The sequence below is a fragment of the Cygnus atratus genome, chromosome 14, assembly GCF_013377495.2.
Source record: "Cygnus atratus isolate AKBS03 ecotype Queensland, Australia chromosome 14, CAtr_DNAZoo_HiC_assembly, whole genome shotgun sequence".
NCBI lineage: Eukaryota > Metazoa > Chordata > Aves > Anseriformes > Anatidae > Cygnus > Cygnus atratus.
In genome coordinates this window covers 10,480,697-10,498,080 of record NC_066375.1, presented here as the reverse complement: position 1 = coordinate 10,498,080, position 17,384 = coordinate 10,480,697, and the positions used below count along the sequence as shown (strand labels likewise).

Below are 17,384 nucleotides of genomic sequence, written 5' to 3'. Positions count from 1 at the left end.
GTCTCTGCCAAAATGTCCACTGCAATAATGTAATAAATCACTTTTTTTTTTTTCCTAAATGTGGAAACCAAATTATAATAAAGTTCTGGCAAAACTGCTGAAGAAACAGTCTGCACCTTAGTTCTCTAAGCCAGGTCTAAGCCTCTGAGCACTGCCAAGCCAAGGCTGACTTTGGGTCTGCTGGACGTTGTGGCATGCTTGTCCTTCAGGCATGGCTGGCTTGGATCAGGTAATGTTGCTGCATCCTGTGTTTACAGAAGAATTTGCTCTTCTCTCCAAATGTGAAAGCGCGGTGGTTACTGTTGCAGCAGTCCTGCCCCGTGCATACGTGTCATTAGATTTCACTTCTATTCTCAGACATTTTCTAGAGATAAAATGAGCGTAGTTATGCTTTTAAAATCAATGCAAACAACAATAATCTCAAGCCATAGTGGAAGGAAAACTGTTGATTGTAGGTGTTAATTCATCTTCTTGACTTTGCTCTTTCAAATCAGTATTTCGACAGAAGTATTTGTGGTTCTCCAAGAACAATATCCATGTAGGAAGTAAAATATTTAGAACTTGTGTATATGCTGGTTTAAATAAACCTCTTTGAAGCTGCGCTTCATCGTACCATGAGAACTTGCAGCACGGGATGCTTTGTGATGGTGGAGTCAGAATTTCAGCTCTAGGGGAAGCTGTAAAGCTGTGCTTTGGCATGTTCAAGAACTATCTGGACTGCTAAAGTGTTTTTTTTTTTTTTTTTTTTTTTTTTTAAGAAAATGGAAATTGAATGAGAAGAAAAAATTGAGATGCATTTATGAATGTTTGATGTATCAAGTATTTGCATTTAACTACTGCTCTGTAAAAAGTGAAATCTGCAGTGTAGATGGTAGTGTTTATAGTTAATTTTCTGACTATTTCTCATTTAAAATTGCTTTCTGGTTGTGTGATACACAGACTTTTGGGGCTGAAAATGACTGCAATGAGTATCTGCTTTAGAACAGCCCTTTGAAGTTCCAGATGAAATATGGCGATGAGGTATTTCTCAATAGTCCTTGGAAGAAGGGGGAGAGGGGCAGGGTTTGCAGTCCTGTAACGTGGTGTGGCAATGTTTAAAGCACAAGTCTTGCATTTTTACAGTGGAGTTTATTAAGGAGTTCTCGCATTTCCCTTTTAATTTGCAACCTCATGTTAATAAAATACTAGACTTTTTAGTTCTACAATTAAAAATAAATCTCTCGTGTTTTGATTGGCTTCTTGTTGCACTGCCATTGCAAAATCAATCTGAAAGGGTTTTTTTGTTTGTTTTTAATTATTGTTCCAATGAACTAAGCGTTATCGCGCAATGAAATCACTGTAAGCCAGGTCACTCTGCCGAAAGTTAACACGAGGCTCTTTTGTAATCAGCCCTGACTCATGTCTGGACGTTCAGTGCTCGGTTTTGAACGGTACCAAGTGTCCTAACCTCGGGTTGTTTTTTTTTGTTTTTCTTTTTTCCCTTTTGTTTTTTTAAATGAGGTGCGTGGATTGTGCTTGGAACTTGCTGGTTTTGGCTTTACTCACGCGGTGAGTTGGTATGTAAAATAACCCATTTTTTGCCCCCCCCCCACCTTTTAATTTCCTTCTCGTCTTGCTTCACTAAGTATTTAGAAATCACACTGAGGTAATTATGGAAGATTAAATTGCGAAGGGTTACGACAGACTGAGCATGGGCGCTGTGTATCCGCACCACATTAAGTAATTACTTATTTTTAACTGGGGGGCTGCTCGTGCCTTGCTCCTGCCCTACACCGCCTGCCTGAGGGACGGGACCCCCCGCACCCCCTTTTGGGAATCAGCTCCCCAGCTCTGAGGGGAGACGCTTCATTTCTACCAGAATTGAACAATTGTGAATAATTTCCTAGAAAATAAAGCGGGGGGGGGGTGGGAATGAAAAATGAGTGCCCCCCTGAGGCAGCGGGGTTGGGGGGGGCTGGGGCCGGGCCTCGACGCCTCAGGGGAGCCCTCAGGGGTCCCGGGAGGGGCGGGGGAGAACCGCCCCCTTTGGCCACGCCCCCTCTCGCCTGGCCACGCCCCCAGCCCCACGTGGCCGCGCCCCCGCCCGTCTCAGCCCCCGCCGTTGGCCTCCGGCCGTCGGGGGGCGCTGCTCGCGCCCGCTCCTCTCGCGAGCTCTCGCGCGAACCCCGCTGCCTCTTACCGGAAGCGGAAGCGCCTCCCTCTCCTCTTTCCGGCCGAGCGGCGCGGCGGCAGGAGCGGGGTGAGGGCGGCGCGGGCGGGCCGCGGGCATCCGCCGTCATCCGCCGGTATCGGCCGGCATCCGCCGCGGCTGGGGGCGGGCCGGGACCGGGACCGGGCCCTGCTGCCGGGGCCGGGCGCCGCCGGGCCCGGAGGGGCCGCTCGCTGGCCGCCGCTGAGCCCGGGGCCGTTCCGGCCTGCGGCCGGGGCTGCCTGCTCAGGCGGGGCCCGGCACCGGCACGGGGCGGTGCGCGGTGGCGGGTGGGTGGCAGGCTCCGCGCTGACCTGGCTGAGTTAGTGGTTTTCCGTAGTGGGAGGCCGCGGTCTTCTGGTCAGCAGCGGGCGGAGGCTTGCCGCGGGCAAGCAGAAGCAGCCGGGGGACAGCCTGGCAGTCAGGGCAGAGCTGCGCGCTGACAGACAGCCTTAGGCGCGGTTCTTAAGGCTTAAGAATGGCCAAATGCAGTTTGTTTAACAAATCTGTTACGTGCTGCAAAGTCTAATAGTGCGCTGCCCAGGGAGCCTCTGAGCGTTACAAGTATTCTATCTGTGCAAGTCTGAAACGTGCGCTCACTTCATAAATTAAGCAAATGTTTACCTTGGCGTAAAATTAAGAGTACTCGATCAGATGTCCTGCACTCTGGGTACACTTAGCTTTGGATTAGACAGAATGGCCGCATGCACACATAGAGCACATTTGTCAATCCACAACACCGTTGTCACTCATGGAGGAGGCTGAAACCTTGTTTGAAATCCAGTTTATAAAATTACACAAATTGGGAGTGGGAATAAAAAGAGCTGAAGTGATTTTTTAGGTTTTAGCATACTTAGCGTAGGCAGACAGTAGCACGAATGCCTCTGAGTTACAAGCCTCTCAAAGTACCGTTTTTGTTCCTGCAGCCAAAATGAAGTTCAATCCATTTGTGACCTCAGACCGCAGCAAGAACCGCAAACGGCACTTCAATGCACCTTCTCACATCCGAAGAAAAATAATGTCCTCCCCGCTCTCCAAGGAGTTGCGGCAGAAATACAACGTCCGCTCGATGCCCATCAGAAAGGACGATGAAGTCCAGGTATCTTTCAGGCTGTACTGTCACGCTTGAAGTTTATTCATATTTTGTTTTGCACGGCACATTCAAATCGATGCTACAGCTTTACCATGAGTCTTGTAAAAGTAATACAAGTTAAGGTAATCATAGGTTTGTCCTGTTGAATATTTCTTGAGACGCAACCAACGAGAAGGAAGATAAAAGGAACGTAAATCTGGCAGTAGAAGTATATGCATTGTTTACATGCGTGATTTAGTTGCATGCATTGATTATCATTCTGGATTAAAGACTTTAAACGATAAGGCAAAGAATTGTTTATTTTCTTTCTGTAGACTGGTTGCTACCAGTGATATGGGAAAGATCAGTTTAGAAATGAATGAAGTTAGGTGGCCTTTTTGTTTTAAAATGTAACAATAGAGAAGTTAGGATGAAAAACAGTTGAGGCTGACTGTTACCTTTCTGGTTGAGAAGATTTGAAGTTGCTTGATTAGCGCTTACTGCGGGCATAGTGAGTGAAAAGTACAGTTCCGATCCATTGTATTTTCCATGTTAGTGATCACCTAAATCCAGGAACTGGTAGCTTTCTGGCGTGAGCAGAGTTGGGAGCTCAACCCGTGCAGTTCTGGTTTTCTGATGGGATAATTACGTTGTGTTTGTTAAGGCCGGGTAATTGTTACAGGGGTGTTTTGGAAGTATTGGGAACGCGTCCCTTCTGTGTTCTCCTGTAGGTTGTCCGGGGGCATTACAAAGGACAGCAGATCGGCAAGGTGGTCCAGGTGTACAGGAAGAAATACGTCATCTACATCGAACGTGTGCAGCGCGAGAAGGCCAACGGCACGACTGTGCACGTGGGAATCCATCCTAGCAAGGTACAGGGTGTAAAGTGACGTCTGCGGTGCAAAAAGAGGCCTTGCTGCCACATGAAAAATCCGCTGCGTGCTTAAGTAGAACCTTGTTACGGCGCATGGAATAACGGATTGAGATTGATTGGGATGGGCGTTAATAAACAAAGAAAAGTTACGGTGTCACGGTGGCAGAGGAGTAATGGTTGGAACCGGGAGCTCTCAGATGTTTCTGAGGCTTATTTGGTGGAGAAGTTGCAACAGACTTCAGAGTGGCCCTAAAGTGCTTTTTGGAAGAGCTTGGCGATTTTAAAGCACAAATGGTTTTTTTGATTGATTGTTCTGGGAACTGATCATTTAGAACAACTCTTCGTCGTTGCTGTGTGGCACTGCACTGACTAAGGAAGTGTTGGAAACGTTTGGGTAGATGCTCAGAACTGTGGTTTGTTCTTGTGACCGTTGTGCGTTGATTTTGCCTGAATCCAGTTTTAGCCTGAAGTGTTTGGCGGCGTTCAGAGTTAGCGAAAACCAGGCAACGCCTGTTTAGATCATAATAGCAAAACATTTCCAGTTAAACAGAACAACTAGCCCGAAACCTGGTTTGAAGCGGATGAAATGAGTCTGCCCCCAACCTGTCACGTGGGCACGGGTATTGAAGTGCTGGGGGAGGAAATCCAGTTGCAGCAGGTTTCCTGGTCTGAAGGGTTGGTGTGTACAGGAGAGGCAGAGCAGAAAGATTCCAAAACAGCCTAATGGCTTGTGTGCGGGAACAACAGTTGAGGTACAAGGTGACACTGTGAGGGAACCAGCGTACCTGCGGTTGGACGGTACTTCCCTGATAAATAGCAGTGGAAGAAATGGAGGTTCGTGCTGGTCCTGCGTTTCCGTGAGTGCTCTCCCTGACTGGGAATTGGACCTTGGGAAAGCTTTGTATGAAGATTCGAGTTGTTACGCAAGGGGAACAGGGCAACGCTGTGTTGCAAGCTGGCAATGGGATGGGTGAGCGGTGTCTGCCTCTTTCAGGTAAAGGGATGATTGAGACCGGACTGCACGGTGGAACTAACCAGGAGCGTTTCGCTGTACTGCAGCCTATATCAGTTTTCTCGGATTTGATTATGTCAATTGTATTTTTAAAGTGCTCCTTTCAATAATACCAAAGTATTTATTTCATCGCCAGTTTTGGGAGCAGAAAAAGAACTGAAGGTTGTCCAGGGGCTGAATATCAGCGCTTGGGTTTTCTTCTGCGTTGTTACAAAATGTCGCGAAGGATCTGGTAGCGAACGGATTGGGCGGATTATCTTTTGTGGGTCCATGTTAGTAATGCTTGAAATTCCTGCCCGCTTTACAACTGCTCAATAGCAGATCGTGTTCTTGAAAGCGTTCTCCACGTACGAGTCAGTGATGCGTGGACTTCGTTGTTCCCTGCAGTTACGCCAGATGTTTGGTTATTCCAGGCAGTGTAGCAATGACACGACAGCAGCCAGCAGCTGTGTGGTTTTCCAGTGTTCCAAAATGCAGGTAGCATTGTTTAAAACGTGGAGAAATTAATGGGATCTTTCAGGTTGGAAAAGACGCACGGAGTCCAACCACCCACCTGAGTTCAGCGCTAAACCGTGTCCCACAGCGTCACGGTCACACCTCTCTGAAATGCCTCCAGGAACGGCAACTCCACCCCCTCCCTGGCAGCCTGGTGCAGCCCTGACCACCCTTCCTGCGACAAAATTCATCCCGACAGCCAACCTAAGCCTCCTCAGGCACAGCTTGAGGCCGTTTCCTCACACCCTTAGGATCTATTGCTTTCCTTTGTGGTGGTGGGAACGAGAGTCAGGTGTGTGCAGGTGTAGTGCCCATTGTGTTTGAGCAGCACCTGGTGTGACGGACAGCGTTCCAGTGAGATGATGGAAATCGGATTGACTTCACGGTAACGATTTCATTGTGTGGCTGGCTCGAAATTTGGCAGCTCTTCAGTTTGCTCAAATGTTGTGCCCGTGCATCCAAGCCACGGTCCGTATCTTTTGATTCCTTGAACGCACCTGGAGAAACCAATACACCGCAGCGTTGTGAAATACGCGGGCAGTTCAGTCCTCAGTGCTACTCAAACCGAATTAGAGAATCTGTGTTAATAAAACGTGTGCTTTGGTAGCGTGTCGGAGGTGATGGGCCTAGGCCATGCTGTGTTAGCTCTGTGCTGTCAGGTCTCCGTACGTTACGCTGAGGACGCTGAATTCTTTGTCTTTTCCCTAGGTGGTGATCACAAGGCTAAAGCTGGACAAAGATCGCAAGAAGATCTTGGAGCGTAAAGCAAAATCTCGCCAGGTTGGCAAGGAGAAAGGCAAATACAAGGAAGAAACAATCGAAAAGATGCAAGAGTAGATTGTTTTCTTTTTGACACCATTAAAGAACTGCTAAAACGAAACCTAGTGTCGTGTCTTCTGCCTTAGGAAATCTCGACGCAGAGTGTCTGCTCAGCGTTTAAATACTCGTTTTAATATTTAATGCTGGTTATGTCAAAAGCCACGGTAACCTAAAAAGCTTTCGAAGCCTTTCTTGCTTTTAAGAAAATGTTGACCTTCTCCCAGTAAAGGTGTATTTCAGCCAAGGTCAGGAGGCGTGGTGCAGGACTGCTGCAGTCCGGAAAGCATCTAGTGCCTGGTAGACTTTTTTTATTTTTTCCAGTGATCTCTGACATTCACTTAGAAACGTCCGGAGTTTTAAGTGAAGATGTTAGTTGTGCGTACCATACGTATTCAGTATTTTCTCAGGCGCTTGAGGTTGGCTCTTTCTGGCCATCGGTGATTTCTTAAATTACATTTTTCCACCGGTCTAAGGAATTTGACGCCGAAAGGTGGCATTTAGGGCCTTGCTGGGCACGTTGCGGCCCCTGGACCTGCCCCGCGGTGGCCCGGCCGCTTCCATCGGTCCTCCCCGTGCCTGCGGTGCCGGAGGTGCCCCGAGCACCCCTGGGTGCCGCGCCCCCCCCACCCCCGCGAGCAACGCGCCCCGCGGCCCCTCCCGTGCGCGGCCCCGCGTGACGTGGCGCCCCGTGATTGGCCGGCGGCGCGGCGAGGAGGCGGTCCCGCGGCGGCCGTGCCCGCGGCCGGTAGAGGCGGCGGCGGCGGCCATGGCGTACGGCGGGCTGGCGGTGCCCATCGCGGCCGTCACCGCCTTCTGGGGGGTGGTCGGCGCCCTCCTGCCCTGGCTCGTCCCCAAGGGGCCCAACCGCGGGTGAGTGACCGGGGCCCGGCCCCGCGGCTTCCCCCGAGGCTTCCCCCCCCCCCCGCCCCGAGCCGCGGCTGGGCCGGGCCGGGCCGGGCCTCGCTGCGGCGTGGGGGCTCCCTGCGGGAGCGTCGGTGCCTGCTGCGACCCGGGGGTGGCGGCGGCTGCTTGGCTCTTCTTCCTCCTCCTCCTCCTCCTCCTCCTCCTCCTCCCCCCCCCCTGCCAGGTACCGGCTGCCTTCTGCTGAGCCTGAGGGGCTGGGCTCCAGGTGCCGACTGCCTTCGCTTCTGTTCCTCTGGCCCCGGAGGGGCTTCCCTGAATTTCCTCCCCCCCCAGCCCCGCTGCTTCCTCAGTTTCCCTTCCCGGCCCTGGTATTCAGCGCCCCGGCGGCAGCCCCGGCTGGTTTTGTGCCTGGCAGCCGGGCTGGCCTCGGGTGTCCCCAGGACGTGGCTGGGAGGCCCGCTCCTGGCTGCGGGAAGTGGCCAGGGGTCACCGGCAGGCCTTCCCTGCTTCTTCCTCAGTTCCGCCAAACACGAACGTTGCACGGCTGTGCTTCTTCCTCAGCTCGATCAGTTAACAAATAGTAATAGGCCGCTGCTGTACTTCTTCCTCAATTTTATCGCTTAACAAATAGCAATAGAGCGCTGCTGTCTTCTGATTCTGTGCTGACGCTGCATAGTCCCCTAACTTCTCATCTCGTTTTGTTTCTTTCTTCATTTAAAAACCACCAACAAAAAGCTGCGTTTGACTTGGCTTCTTCATCTTCTAACAAAGGAGGTCAGTGCAGATTTTAACCGAGTTAGGAATTCGCACTGTGCCGGTTAAAACTTCCAAGCGATGGCTCCTGTCTGGGACTGCGTGGGAAGGAGGGGCTCCTGGAGCTCACTGCAGGCTGTGCTGGTTCTGTAGCAGTTGTCTGAAGGTTGACAAGATGAATGTGTATTGATAGGTTATTCTTATATATATGCACATACACACACACATATTGAATGTTATCCTTGTCGCAAAACAGTTGGAAGATGCTCACCTAGCACAGGTTCTTGTCACTCACTTTGGGGATATGCAGAAGGAAATTCAAACAAACAAACAAACCCCTCCGCTTTGCTACAAAGTTCAGTAATATAAAAATCTTATTTCCTTTTCTCCCATTTCAAAATCATTTCAGTATACAGCTGTAGACTTATTATTGGCAGTTTCAAGAGCAGCCTGGCTTTTACTTCTCAGCTTAACTATCGTTTCTGTCACGGTTTTCTTTCAGTAAGAAAGCAAACTTATCCTGCAGATAAAATCTCAAGGCCACTTGAAGTTGTTCTGTGTGCAAAAAAATCTACGTTCATGATAGAAAAATTAAAGCCTCTTTGACACTGGCAATTTCTGTAAGCAAAATTTTGAACATGAAGAAAATGTTTTACTGTGGTATTAGAAAATCCAGCTTCAGTAGTTGGATAACTTGTTGGCGCACATGACAGCGTGCGTAATGGAGCAAGGACGCTTACTGCGCTGGATTTTACTCCAGTTAAATACTGCTGCGTGCTTCTGTTCTCCCAGTCTCTGTCAGTTCTTTTACACAGTCTTAGCCTCTGCAGTTTGCTCAGCTGGAAGAAGTTATCAACGTTGAGTCATGTTGCATATGATCACAGTTGAACAACTTCTTGGTGTTTTTTTTTTCCTATGTATCTTGTGGTCAGTCACAACATGACTCTTAATCAGCTGCGTCTCGTTCTTTTTGCAGTGTTATCAACACGATGCTGGTGACATGTGCTGTTTGCTGCTACCTGTTGTAAGTATAAATACTGTCTTGCCTCTTAATCAAGGTACATTTCTCACGTCAGAAATTTAGGAGGAAACTTGAGCATATGAGTCACAGGGGCCTGGATACGTGGTGTTCCTCGACAGCTCATAGAATTCTTGGTTCTAAAGGCCTTTAACACGGAGAAGAAAAGGTTTTCCTGGTGGTGGATACTGCATTAAAATAAACCAGTATTCCTCTTGTTTTGTGTCATTGCCCTGTGGTTCGTACTGTTGAGTACTGCAGTGCAGTGACTCGATGTTGCTCCTTTCCAGTTCACTGGATTATTCATTCACAAGCTTAATGACGGTGTGTCAGGGAAGCTATGTGCAGAAGTGACTTTGAAGGGTATTTGGAAAGAACTTAGTATGGAGGTTAAACTGGTGAAAGTAATTAGATCTTTCAGGCTAACTTGTAATAAAATGATTACTTGAGTAATTTCAAGTACTACTTGAATAGTATTTGTACTTTGCAGAAGTATTTAGGTGTTATTTACATACTGTAAGGAGCTTAACATGAATATTTGGAGAAATGCACCTCTACTCGTTCCTAAGAACTGGCAGCCAAAAGCCATGTTATCAGTGTTGGCACGTTTCAGGGGACGCCTTGTTGGGTTGCCTACTGCATAGGCTTATGCACATTTAATTTATTTTTGAAATGTGATATTCAGGTTTTATGCAGGCTGTGAAGGCTCCCTACCCAGCGCACCAGTTATTTAGCAACCTAATCTCATGCTAGGTCCTAAATGCTTGGGTAGGAATGGGCAACTGGATTCTTACTTTGGCAAAGGTGTCAAAATGGGGTTCAGATTATGGTAAGATTTTGATTGGGGGGGGGGGGGGTGCTTTTTTTTTAATTTAAGTTTAGTTTCCTTGTTGAATTTCTTTTCTGTACTGGATTTTAACAGAAATCATGTCCTAGTCTTCCAAAATCCTTCAAGTTCAGGATTTGGTGGTTTTGGTGTTGCTCTTTGAGGAAGGACAGTTTCCTTAAAGTCAAGGCCACGTGGCATCCACAAAATCCTCTCGATTATGATCTGGAATGTATTTGTCATAGAGCTTCCTAAGTTTGACTTCGTGTTTTGCGCACTTCAAATTTTCAGTGGTATTTCATTGTAAGTTCAGTGGGTTTTGTACTGAAGCAGATCTATTACAAAGCTAATGTCATTAACGTGATTTACAGTCTGGTTCTGCGTGTCCAGTGAGTGGGTGCCTCTGTCTTCATTCTTAACCTTGTGGGCTGTAACTCGTGTTCCACGTTTCCTTTGGCCTTCTCCAATTACACCTTGAAGAAAGAAGAAACAGTAAGAAGAAAATCTTACAATGTTTTAAGCCATCAGTAATTATACCCAAGCACATAAGATATATGTATAGTTTCTGCCTCCACGTTCAACAAAGAAGAGATTTTAGAACCTGATGTTCCAAGACAGAACTTGCCTCATCGCACAGTCATTGTGTCGTCATGAATTCCGTATGGAATGTTCTTGCAGAAAGCCCTAAAGAATGGATTCTCAGGATTCTTCATCAGATACAGCGTTAGGGGCTGAAATAACTTCTCATCGCAGATCTTTGTGTGTCCTTAGCAAGCGTCTAGTGCTGTTCATCTACTTCTTCATAGGGTGGTTTGAAACTCCACTGCAGCTACTGTTGTATTCTCTATCTTTCCTTTCCAGTTGAAATGGAGAGGAAAAAAATGAATTTCCTGTTATTATTAAAAACCAGTTGATTGACAAATTGATTTGAATCAGACTGAATTTAACTAAGTTTAAGTCAATCACATCTCAACTTAAACCTGTGTTCTTGTGTTTCGATTTAACAGTGATCAATTTGAGTAACCACATTGATCACATACTATTAATTGGCTTGTTATGTGCAAATCTGTTGCGTGTGTGTGTAATTTGTGTACTGATATTGTATCCAGCCACCTTTTGAAGGAGAACGTACAATCTGATAAAAATAAAAGGTAAAGTGCGTGGGGTTACTGCTGCAGCAGTACCAGGTTGCACTGTTTTGTCTAAATAGCCTAAATCTCTCTTGCAGTTTACAAAGCGGCTCCTGAAGCAGTACTGTGATATTCTACTAACCGAGGATGTTTGAAAAACACTATTATTTGGTACTGATTCTAAAAGGATTAAAATACGGTTGCCCAATTTGACATTTAAGCAGAGATAACAGGACCTTGATTTGTAACATGCAGCCCAGACAGATGGCAGTTAGGGTAGGAAGACCTTTTAAAAATCTTTCTGGTAGAACATAAGGGACTTTGGTTTCCTTGTATGAGCTGGGTAATTAACACTAGCTGTTGTAGCTGCTATCCGGCAGGATTTAAGGACCCGTGGGTGGCTCGAATGCCGTACCTGATTTTAGCAGCTCCAGCACGCTGCACGTTGGGTACAGGGGCTTGCTTTGTCTTGCTCTGAATGCTGCATTTTGTTTTGCATTGTCATGATAGATCGTCACTTAGCAAGACGTGGGGAAAGCTTTTTCAAGCCCTGTGTTGAGCGCAGGGGAGTCACAGAGCTCAGTGCCTAACCGCTGCTGTAAATTACGAGGCCCTAGCCGTGCAGGGAGGAGGAACGCTGTAGACCTGTAACGCTGCCGTGCTCGGAGCCGGGCATCCAGCGTGGTCCCAACAAACAGCTTTAGAAAAGCGCACAGCGCCTGCCTAAAGCGTGGTGACACAGCTGGGACACGCCGGTATTTGGAACGTGCTCCCAGCCCATTTAACGCGCAGCCGTGCTGGGTCTGATCTTAGGCACACGGCGAGGTGAGGTGTTGGTGCACAGCGTCCCTTCCTTCCGTACAGCGCGAGGAGAAGCGTGTCCTTTAGCAGGCTTTCGGTGTTCCTATCCTCCTCCCACTGCTGGTAGTCCAGGATATTAAAGGCAGATGGTACAGTGCTCTGGCACCCCCTTTTTTGTGTTTTGTATCTGAAAATTAACCGTTCAAAATAAATTCCATGCAATTTTTAAGAACTGATTTGCTTTTACCATAAGTAAGTTTAATATAATGATTAATACGGCTTCAGAAGATGTCGTCATCACTTATTTAGCAAGGCAGAAGCAAGTCAACCTAATGGCTGTTGGCTCCTTTTGTTGGTGTCCTGCTGATGTTTCGGTTGCTTTCTGGTCTCTGTTAGGTATTTCAAGGCTTGCGTGGCTGATAGACTGCCGCAAGCTCGGCGCTTCGTTTTAATTGGGGCCCTAATTTGCACAAAACCGAAAGCAATAATGAAAATAAATATTTGTAATACTTAAGAGTATTACTGATGCGTTTTCTTTAAGTCTGGCCAACGTCTTTTGCCTGTGGCTGTTGTAGCCTTTTTACAGCTGACCTGCACTTCATTTGCTGGTCAAAGCATCAAGGTTTGTGTGGAATTTTCCATGACTGCCTAAGCACTCTGATACATTTGTGGCAGCTCCCATTACAAAGCTGCTCTGCTTTTTCTCCTCCTTACAAAGCGTTCTGGAAATAGCAGATAGATGAACCAGTGTGTTCACTAACTGTGTTTATATAGTTAGCATTTAACGGAGACTTAAATCCATGGAAGCATCCATGGCTCTCTCCGAACCTTGTAATATTTACAAAGCAAATGTATCTTGTAACAGCAGAATATTTATTTCTGTTTAGCTTTCCTGGATATTTTCCACAAACTGCATTCCTCTTGTTCTGGGCTGTGGCTGTGGCTTCTGCAGCGTTGGTTTGTGAATGCTGCGATAAGATGGCTGTGCCTGACGAGCATGTTGTCGTGTGGATTGATTATCTTGTTTGTTTTATGTTCTGGGGGTTTTGCCTACAATTTCGCTTCAGGTCCCTGTTTCTTTGACGTCTGTGCCAGGTTTAATCAACTTTTGCTCAAGTGCTGATGGAAATTATGCCAGGCTTGCTCGGGGAGGCTGCTGTACATGGAAAATAACGGCAGATGAGGGAGAGTGGGTTTCTCAGAGCTTGGTTGTGTTTTTTTTTATTTATTTTTTTGGTTATTTAAAGGATGCTTCAAAGGCACCAAGAAAAGGGCTGACTTTTTTATGTTGCTATATTCTGAACCTACAAATATCTGAGTGTCATATATTTCCTGCCAAAGAGAAACTATGTGAGAGTGCTGTCAGTTGTGCTGCTTCAGATGGAAGAGGACAACTTGTTTCAGCTGCGGGATGATTTGGTCCCAGGTCTTCCTTGCTGGTATCCAGGCAGCGTGTGAGCTTGAGCAAGGTTTTGATCTGATACGAGCCCTTCCTGAATATTGTCTTGTCTCCTCTGATAGTACCTGTGCTTTGGCCAAGCCTTCCCTGTATAATAAGTCCTGTAATTTGGCTGATGTTCTCTGTTTTGGGTTGGGGGGTTGTCTTGCAGTTGGCTGATTGCGATTCTGGCTCAACTCAACCCTCTCTTTGGGCCGCAGTTAAGCAATGAAACAATCTGGTACCTTAAATCTCACTGGCCTTAAGGACGTCTGTCCACTGCTGCAATTTATTGACCAGGTGAGTATGTTCACATCTATTAATACGTGTGGTATGTTAAATGATTCAGGAGAAATTGAACAGTAGCGTAAGCAGCGGGTTCGGCATCATTAACTGTTTCGCAGGGGAAATCAATCTTTCCAGGGACTGCAACAAAACAAATGTTGGGTGTTAATCTTGGCCGGATACTTGGGCTGAGGTGTTGTACAGCCTCTGCTACCCGGTCATCTGTGTTCAGTACGCAGGTATTTATAGGGAGAACACCGCATTTCTTCATCCGACTGAAAAAAGTAGTTAAGAGGGAAGGGCTTCTCTATTAACAGCTGGCATGAGTGGGTTTCCTCGTCTGTAACAATTGTTGAGCCCTTCTCCCGGCCCACCACCGTTTCATCCAAGAACTGCCCAGGTTTCCAGGGCAGTGTCCAGTTGCCTCCATTCATCTGGGAGGCCTGAGAGGGACCTGCAGTTCCAGTGGCTCTTCATCTCCTGTCGATGTACACCGCCAACACCTAACTCGCAGACGGCTTTTGTTTTAATGACAGCCTGGGTGTGCCGAGTCGTAGCTGAGCCTGGTGCTGCTGATCTGGGTAGAGCTGTTGGAGTGCCATGGTCGCAGTTGTGAGGCATGCCTTCTGACACCACCAGCAAAAATACACAGTTTTGTATTAAAAAGTAGCACGGTGACTTCAGGTATCTCCGAAAGGGCAACATTTAGAATTGAAGGTTCAAATGAAGGTTTTGCTGCGGAAAGAAGTACCCGTGATCTCCGTTTTTATGCTGATAACACGAAGTAGTTGAACGCTCTTAGGGTTTTTACCTGTTTTTTCTTTTTCCTCTTATTGCTTTAATTGCCTGCTCCTTTGCTCTTATTACTTTAACTTCTGTTTACAGAAGTCCAACAGCAGCAGACGATGTTACAGTTCAGTTAAATGCCGGCTGTAAAGCATCCTGAACATTTACCCTGAAGCAAAGCTCCACTGCTTCAAAGTAGGACTCATCCGAACTGGGGTAGTGTCAGACACTGGCATGTGGATTTGCCTGCGTCATCTCTTTTAAGCAGCAAGCAATAAAAGTAGACGTGGCCCTGCTTCAAGCAGAGGCCTGTGATTAGGTAGCTCGGGCAAGCTGAATGTCCCGGGTGCATTTTCACTGCGCTTGTGTGGTAACACAAAATTAGTTAGCAGAAGCAGAGACTAGTGTGGTCTGGTATTGGGCGCACAGATCACCGAATCCCACAGTTCTGAGACCTGAAATTGAAGTGTAGTTATCTGGAGAAGTAGATGCCTCGGATTTAAAAACTGGGCTCACTTCTGGCTGATACAGGGACTGTGTGCTGCTACCAGCAAAGGCAAACTGGAGAGGAGGTATGACATTGTAGTCTAGGTGTCTGCTGCAAGAACCAGGGCTTATCCCCCCTCTCCTCTTATCACTTTAAAGGTGTACTGAGGGGAAGAGGGAAGTACTGCGTTCTGGGATGGACAGAAAGTTCACGTGAGGAGTTCTAAACTTACTAATGGAGAATTTAAGTTGTATGTAGTGCACACATTGTTGTTACATGAAGCAGTTTGTTTTAACCTTTGATATATCTGATTGCGTTGACTTAATTTTGAAATAAAATGAAAGTTCATCTTTGAGGGGGAAAGCATGCTTAAAGAAAAAGTAGAAGCAAATAATAATCCTCAAATACCATGGTTAGATACCATGTTCATCCTTGCCTTTAGGTAGTAGGAATACACTACTGCAGTACTCACAATTCTTCATGGTCTTGTTCGAATTACCCCTGCAGAGCTAAGTGAGTCTGGCTGCAAGGAGGCGGCTGCTTTGGTCGGGCTGCAGTGTCCTGTCTGTCACTTCTGTGCACTTAGAGGCTCTGGACGAGTTTGTCACCAGACTGGAGCTGTGAATTAGATTCCGTGTGAAAGAGTTGGGGTCTCTCTCTCTGACCTTGCAAAGAATTCCAGAAATACAGCTACTGTTTCTTTTTTGATCGGTTGTTTTTGGCTTTTAAGATGTGCTTTTGCAGTGTTTGAGGTGCATGCAATATACCCCTTTCTCTCTTCAGTCTCTCTTTCAACTGAGGTGGGGATGGATTAGTATGGACAGAGTGTGAGGAGTTAAAAGAAAATGAAATACGAACTCCCAGAATAGAGAGACTGTTTTTTAAAAATGAAGGTAGTGTAAGCAAACCTGTTCAATTTTACCAGTGGAGCAGGCTGAAAATGCATGCAGAAGGCTTACTGCACTCTAGGGAGCTTCTACAGATGCTGACTTGATTGATCTGTGCCAAATTACAGAAGTTTGGTCTTTCTCTGTGGTCAGTATCCCTCTAATTTAAGTGATGCATCAGATGGCTGACTGTATAATCAAGTTAATGGCTTGGGGAGCAGTATGTAAGGATATGCAAACTTCTTCAGCTGTGGTAAATATGGGCTGTAGCCTCTTTCCTTTTAAGCTGTGTGATGCAATGCCTGCTGTTGTCCTTAAATTTGTCTCTACAGTGTGTATTCTCAGACCAGGAACTGCCTTTATGCAAGGTCTGTCATCTAGATGGCTGGATGCTGCTACAGCAGAATTACTTGAAACTTTCTAAGAGTAGCATAATTGTTCCACCACCTTAACTTTGGAAATTAAATTGTGAGGAAAGCAAGGAAGTAGAGATTGTTCTTTTAACTCCATAAAGATGAATTATCTACAGTTCTTGACAACTTTTTGGTGCGTTTGTGGAATGGAAATAGTTGTGGTTAACTCAACAACCAGATCTTCAATTAGTAAATCACCTCCATGGAAAGGAATAATTAAATTGCCTCTTGCTTTGCAGGTAAAGAAGAGATTTCCTTCAGATGAAAAAACTCCACAGATCCAAAGATGCCCTTAACGTAGCTGGTTGGATACCAAGCCTGCATTAATGCCTTAACACTTGTATTGTGCTTTAAATGGCTCATTCAAAGCCCTCTATTTTTTCCTACTATACTGTTTAAGAGTGTACCTAATGCAATTTCTAACTCCTCTTCAGTACTGTACATTTTTATCTGTTAACTTCAGGTGTGATTAAAATTTCTAATGTTTCTTACGGAGACGTAGCTTCCCTGTTCACTTTACTCTGTAGGAACACTATATCTTAGAGGTTTGTCTGCTGTGCTATTCACCTCTGTTCTGTTTGACTGCGCTTGGAAAAAAGCGTGCAATGAAACTGTATGAGGAGAAGAGAAATAATGCTGCCACATGTTGATTGCCTTTTTTTTTTTTTTTAAAGTGAGTTGTGTTTTGGGGAAATTCAGTCTTAAATTTCTCATACCTGGAAATAAAACTAATGCTCTGCTTTATACAAAATGCTCTTGTGCCATGTTTAACTCTTCTGTGGTTTTAATCAGACGCTAGTTAGCCAGAGTTCAGCTGAGGACTAACGATGTACTTGGGAGGGGAGGATAAGATCTGTTGATATAACATAGGGAGGGGATGAGAAATCCTTCAAGACGTTGAATATTTTGAATATGTAGCAGTCTTTAAAATATCTTGATCTGCTCATCATATTTAATATTCAGTGGTATCAGTATATATTAGTATTAACTTTTTTTTTTAAAAAAAAAAAGCTTTCTATTTTAGGTTCCAAGCTCTCACTCACTGCTGAAGCTAACAGGAGCAATAAAACAGTTCACATGGCATATTTTGCTGTTGGTGAATTTCATGCAAAGAATTCAATTTCAATTCAAAGCCTGGACAAACAAGCCATTCTTGAATTCATATTTTGATGCTTTTCAGATAAAGAAATTTCCCTGTATCTGAATGCTTAATATTTTCTTTGAAACAGATACCAG

At 46.1% G+C, this 17,384-nt stretch overlaps 2 protein-coding genes across 4 annotated transcripts; both read left to right on the top strand.

Moving 5' to 3' along the window:
• The first annotated feature begins 2,091 nt into the window (after nucleotides 1-2,091).
• On the top strand, nucleotides 2,092-6,521 carry RPL26L1 (ribosomal protein L26 like 1). Of its 2 annotated transcripts, none has more exons than XM_035559746.2 (4): nucleotides 2,092-2,239; nucleotides 3,115-3,287; nucleotides 3,992-4,132; nucleotides 6,350-6,521. In XM_035559746.2, the coding sequence occupies exons 2-4, from the start codon at nucleotides 3,120-3,122 to the stop codon at nucleotides 6,476-6,478; spliced, it is 438 nt and encodes a 145-aa protein (XP_035415639.1). In that variant the 5' UTR covers nucleotides 2,092-2,239; nucleotides 3,115-3,119; the 3' UTR covers nucleotides 6,479-6,521. The 2 variants fall into 2 exon arrangements, with proteins under 2 accessions (XP_035415639.1, XP_035415640.1); XM_035559747.2 differs by having other exon boundaries at nucleotides 2,173-2,285.
• Nucleotides 6,522-7,155: 634 nt separating this feature from the next.
• Nucleotides 7,156-16,899, top strand: ATP6V0E1 (ATPase H+ transporting V0 subunit e1). Of its 2 annotated transcripts, XM_035559748.2 has the most exons (4): nucleotides 7,163-7,330; nucleotides 9,054-9,101; nucleotides 13,463-13,590; nucleotides 16,388-16,899. In XM_035559748.2, exons 1-3 carry the CDS (start codon nucleotides 7,227-7,229, stop codon nucleotides 13,554-13,556), a joined length of 246 nt encoding a protein of 81 aa, XP_035415641.1. In that variant the 5' UTR covers nucleotides 7,163-7,226; the 3' UTR covers nucleotides 13,557-13,590; nucleotides 16,388-16,899. The 2 variants fall into 2 exon arrangements, with proteins under 2 accessions (XP_035415642.1, XP_035415641.1); XM_035559749.2 differs by lacking the exon at nucleotides 16,388-16,899 and having other exon boundaries at nucleotides 7,156-7,330; nucleotides 13,463-13,592.
• Nucleotides 16,900-17,384: the final 485 nt, after the last annotated feature.

Excerpts from the sequence above, each read along its gene's own strand:
- RPL26L1 (XM_035559746.2), top strand. The coding sequence starts at position 3,120 with ATGAAGTTCAATCCATTTGTGACCTCAGACCGCAGCAAGAACCGCAAA. Across the intron at positions 3,288-3,991 it reads GAAAGGACGATGAAGTCCAG|GTTGTCCGGGGGCATTACAA; the intron begins GTATCTTTCAGG and ends GTTCTCCTGTAG. Across the intron at positions 4,133-6,349 it reads TGGGAATCCATCCTAGCAAG|GTGGTGATCACAAGGCTAAA; the intron begins GTACAGGGTGTA and ends TCTTTTCCCTAG.
- ATP6V0E1 (XM_035559748.2), top strand. The coding sequence starts at position 7,227 with ATGGCGTACGGCGGGCTGGCGGTGCCCATCGCGGCCGTCACCGCCTTC. Across the intron at positions 7,331-9,053 it reads CCCAAGGGGCCCAACCGCGG|TGTTATCAACACGATGCTGG; the intron begins GTGAGTGACCGG and ends TTCTTTTTGCAG. Across the intron at positions 9,102-13,462 it reads GCTGTTTGCTGCTACCTGTT|TTGGCTGATTGCGATTCTGG; the intron begins GTAAGTATAAAT and ends GTTGTCTTGCAG.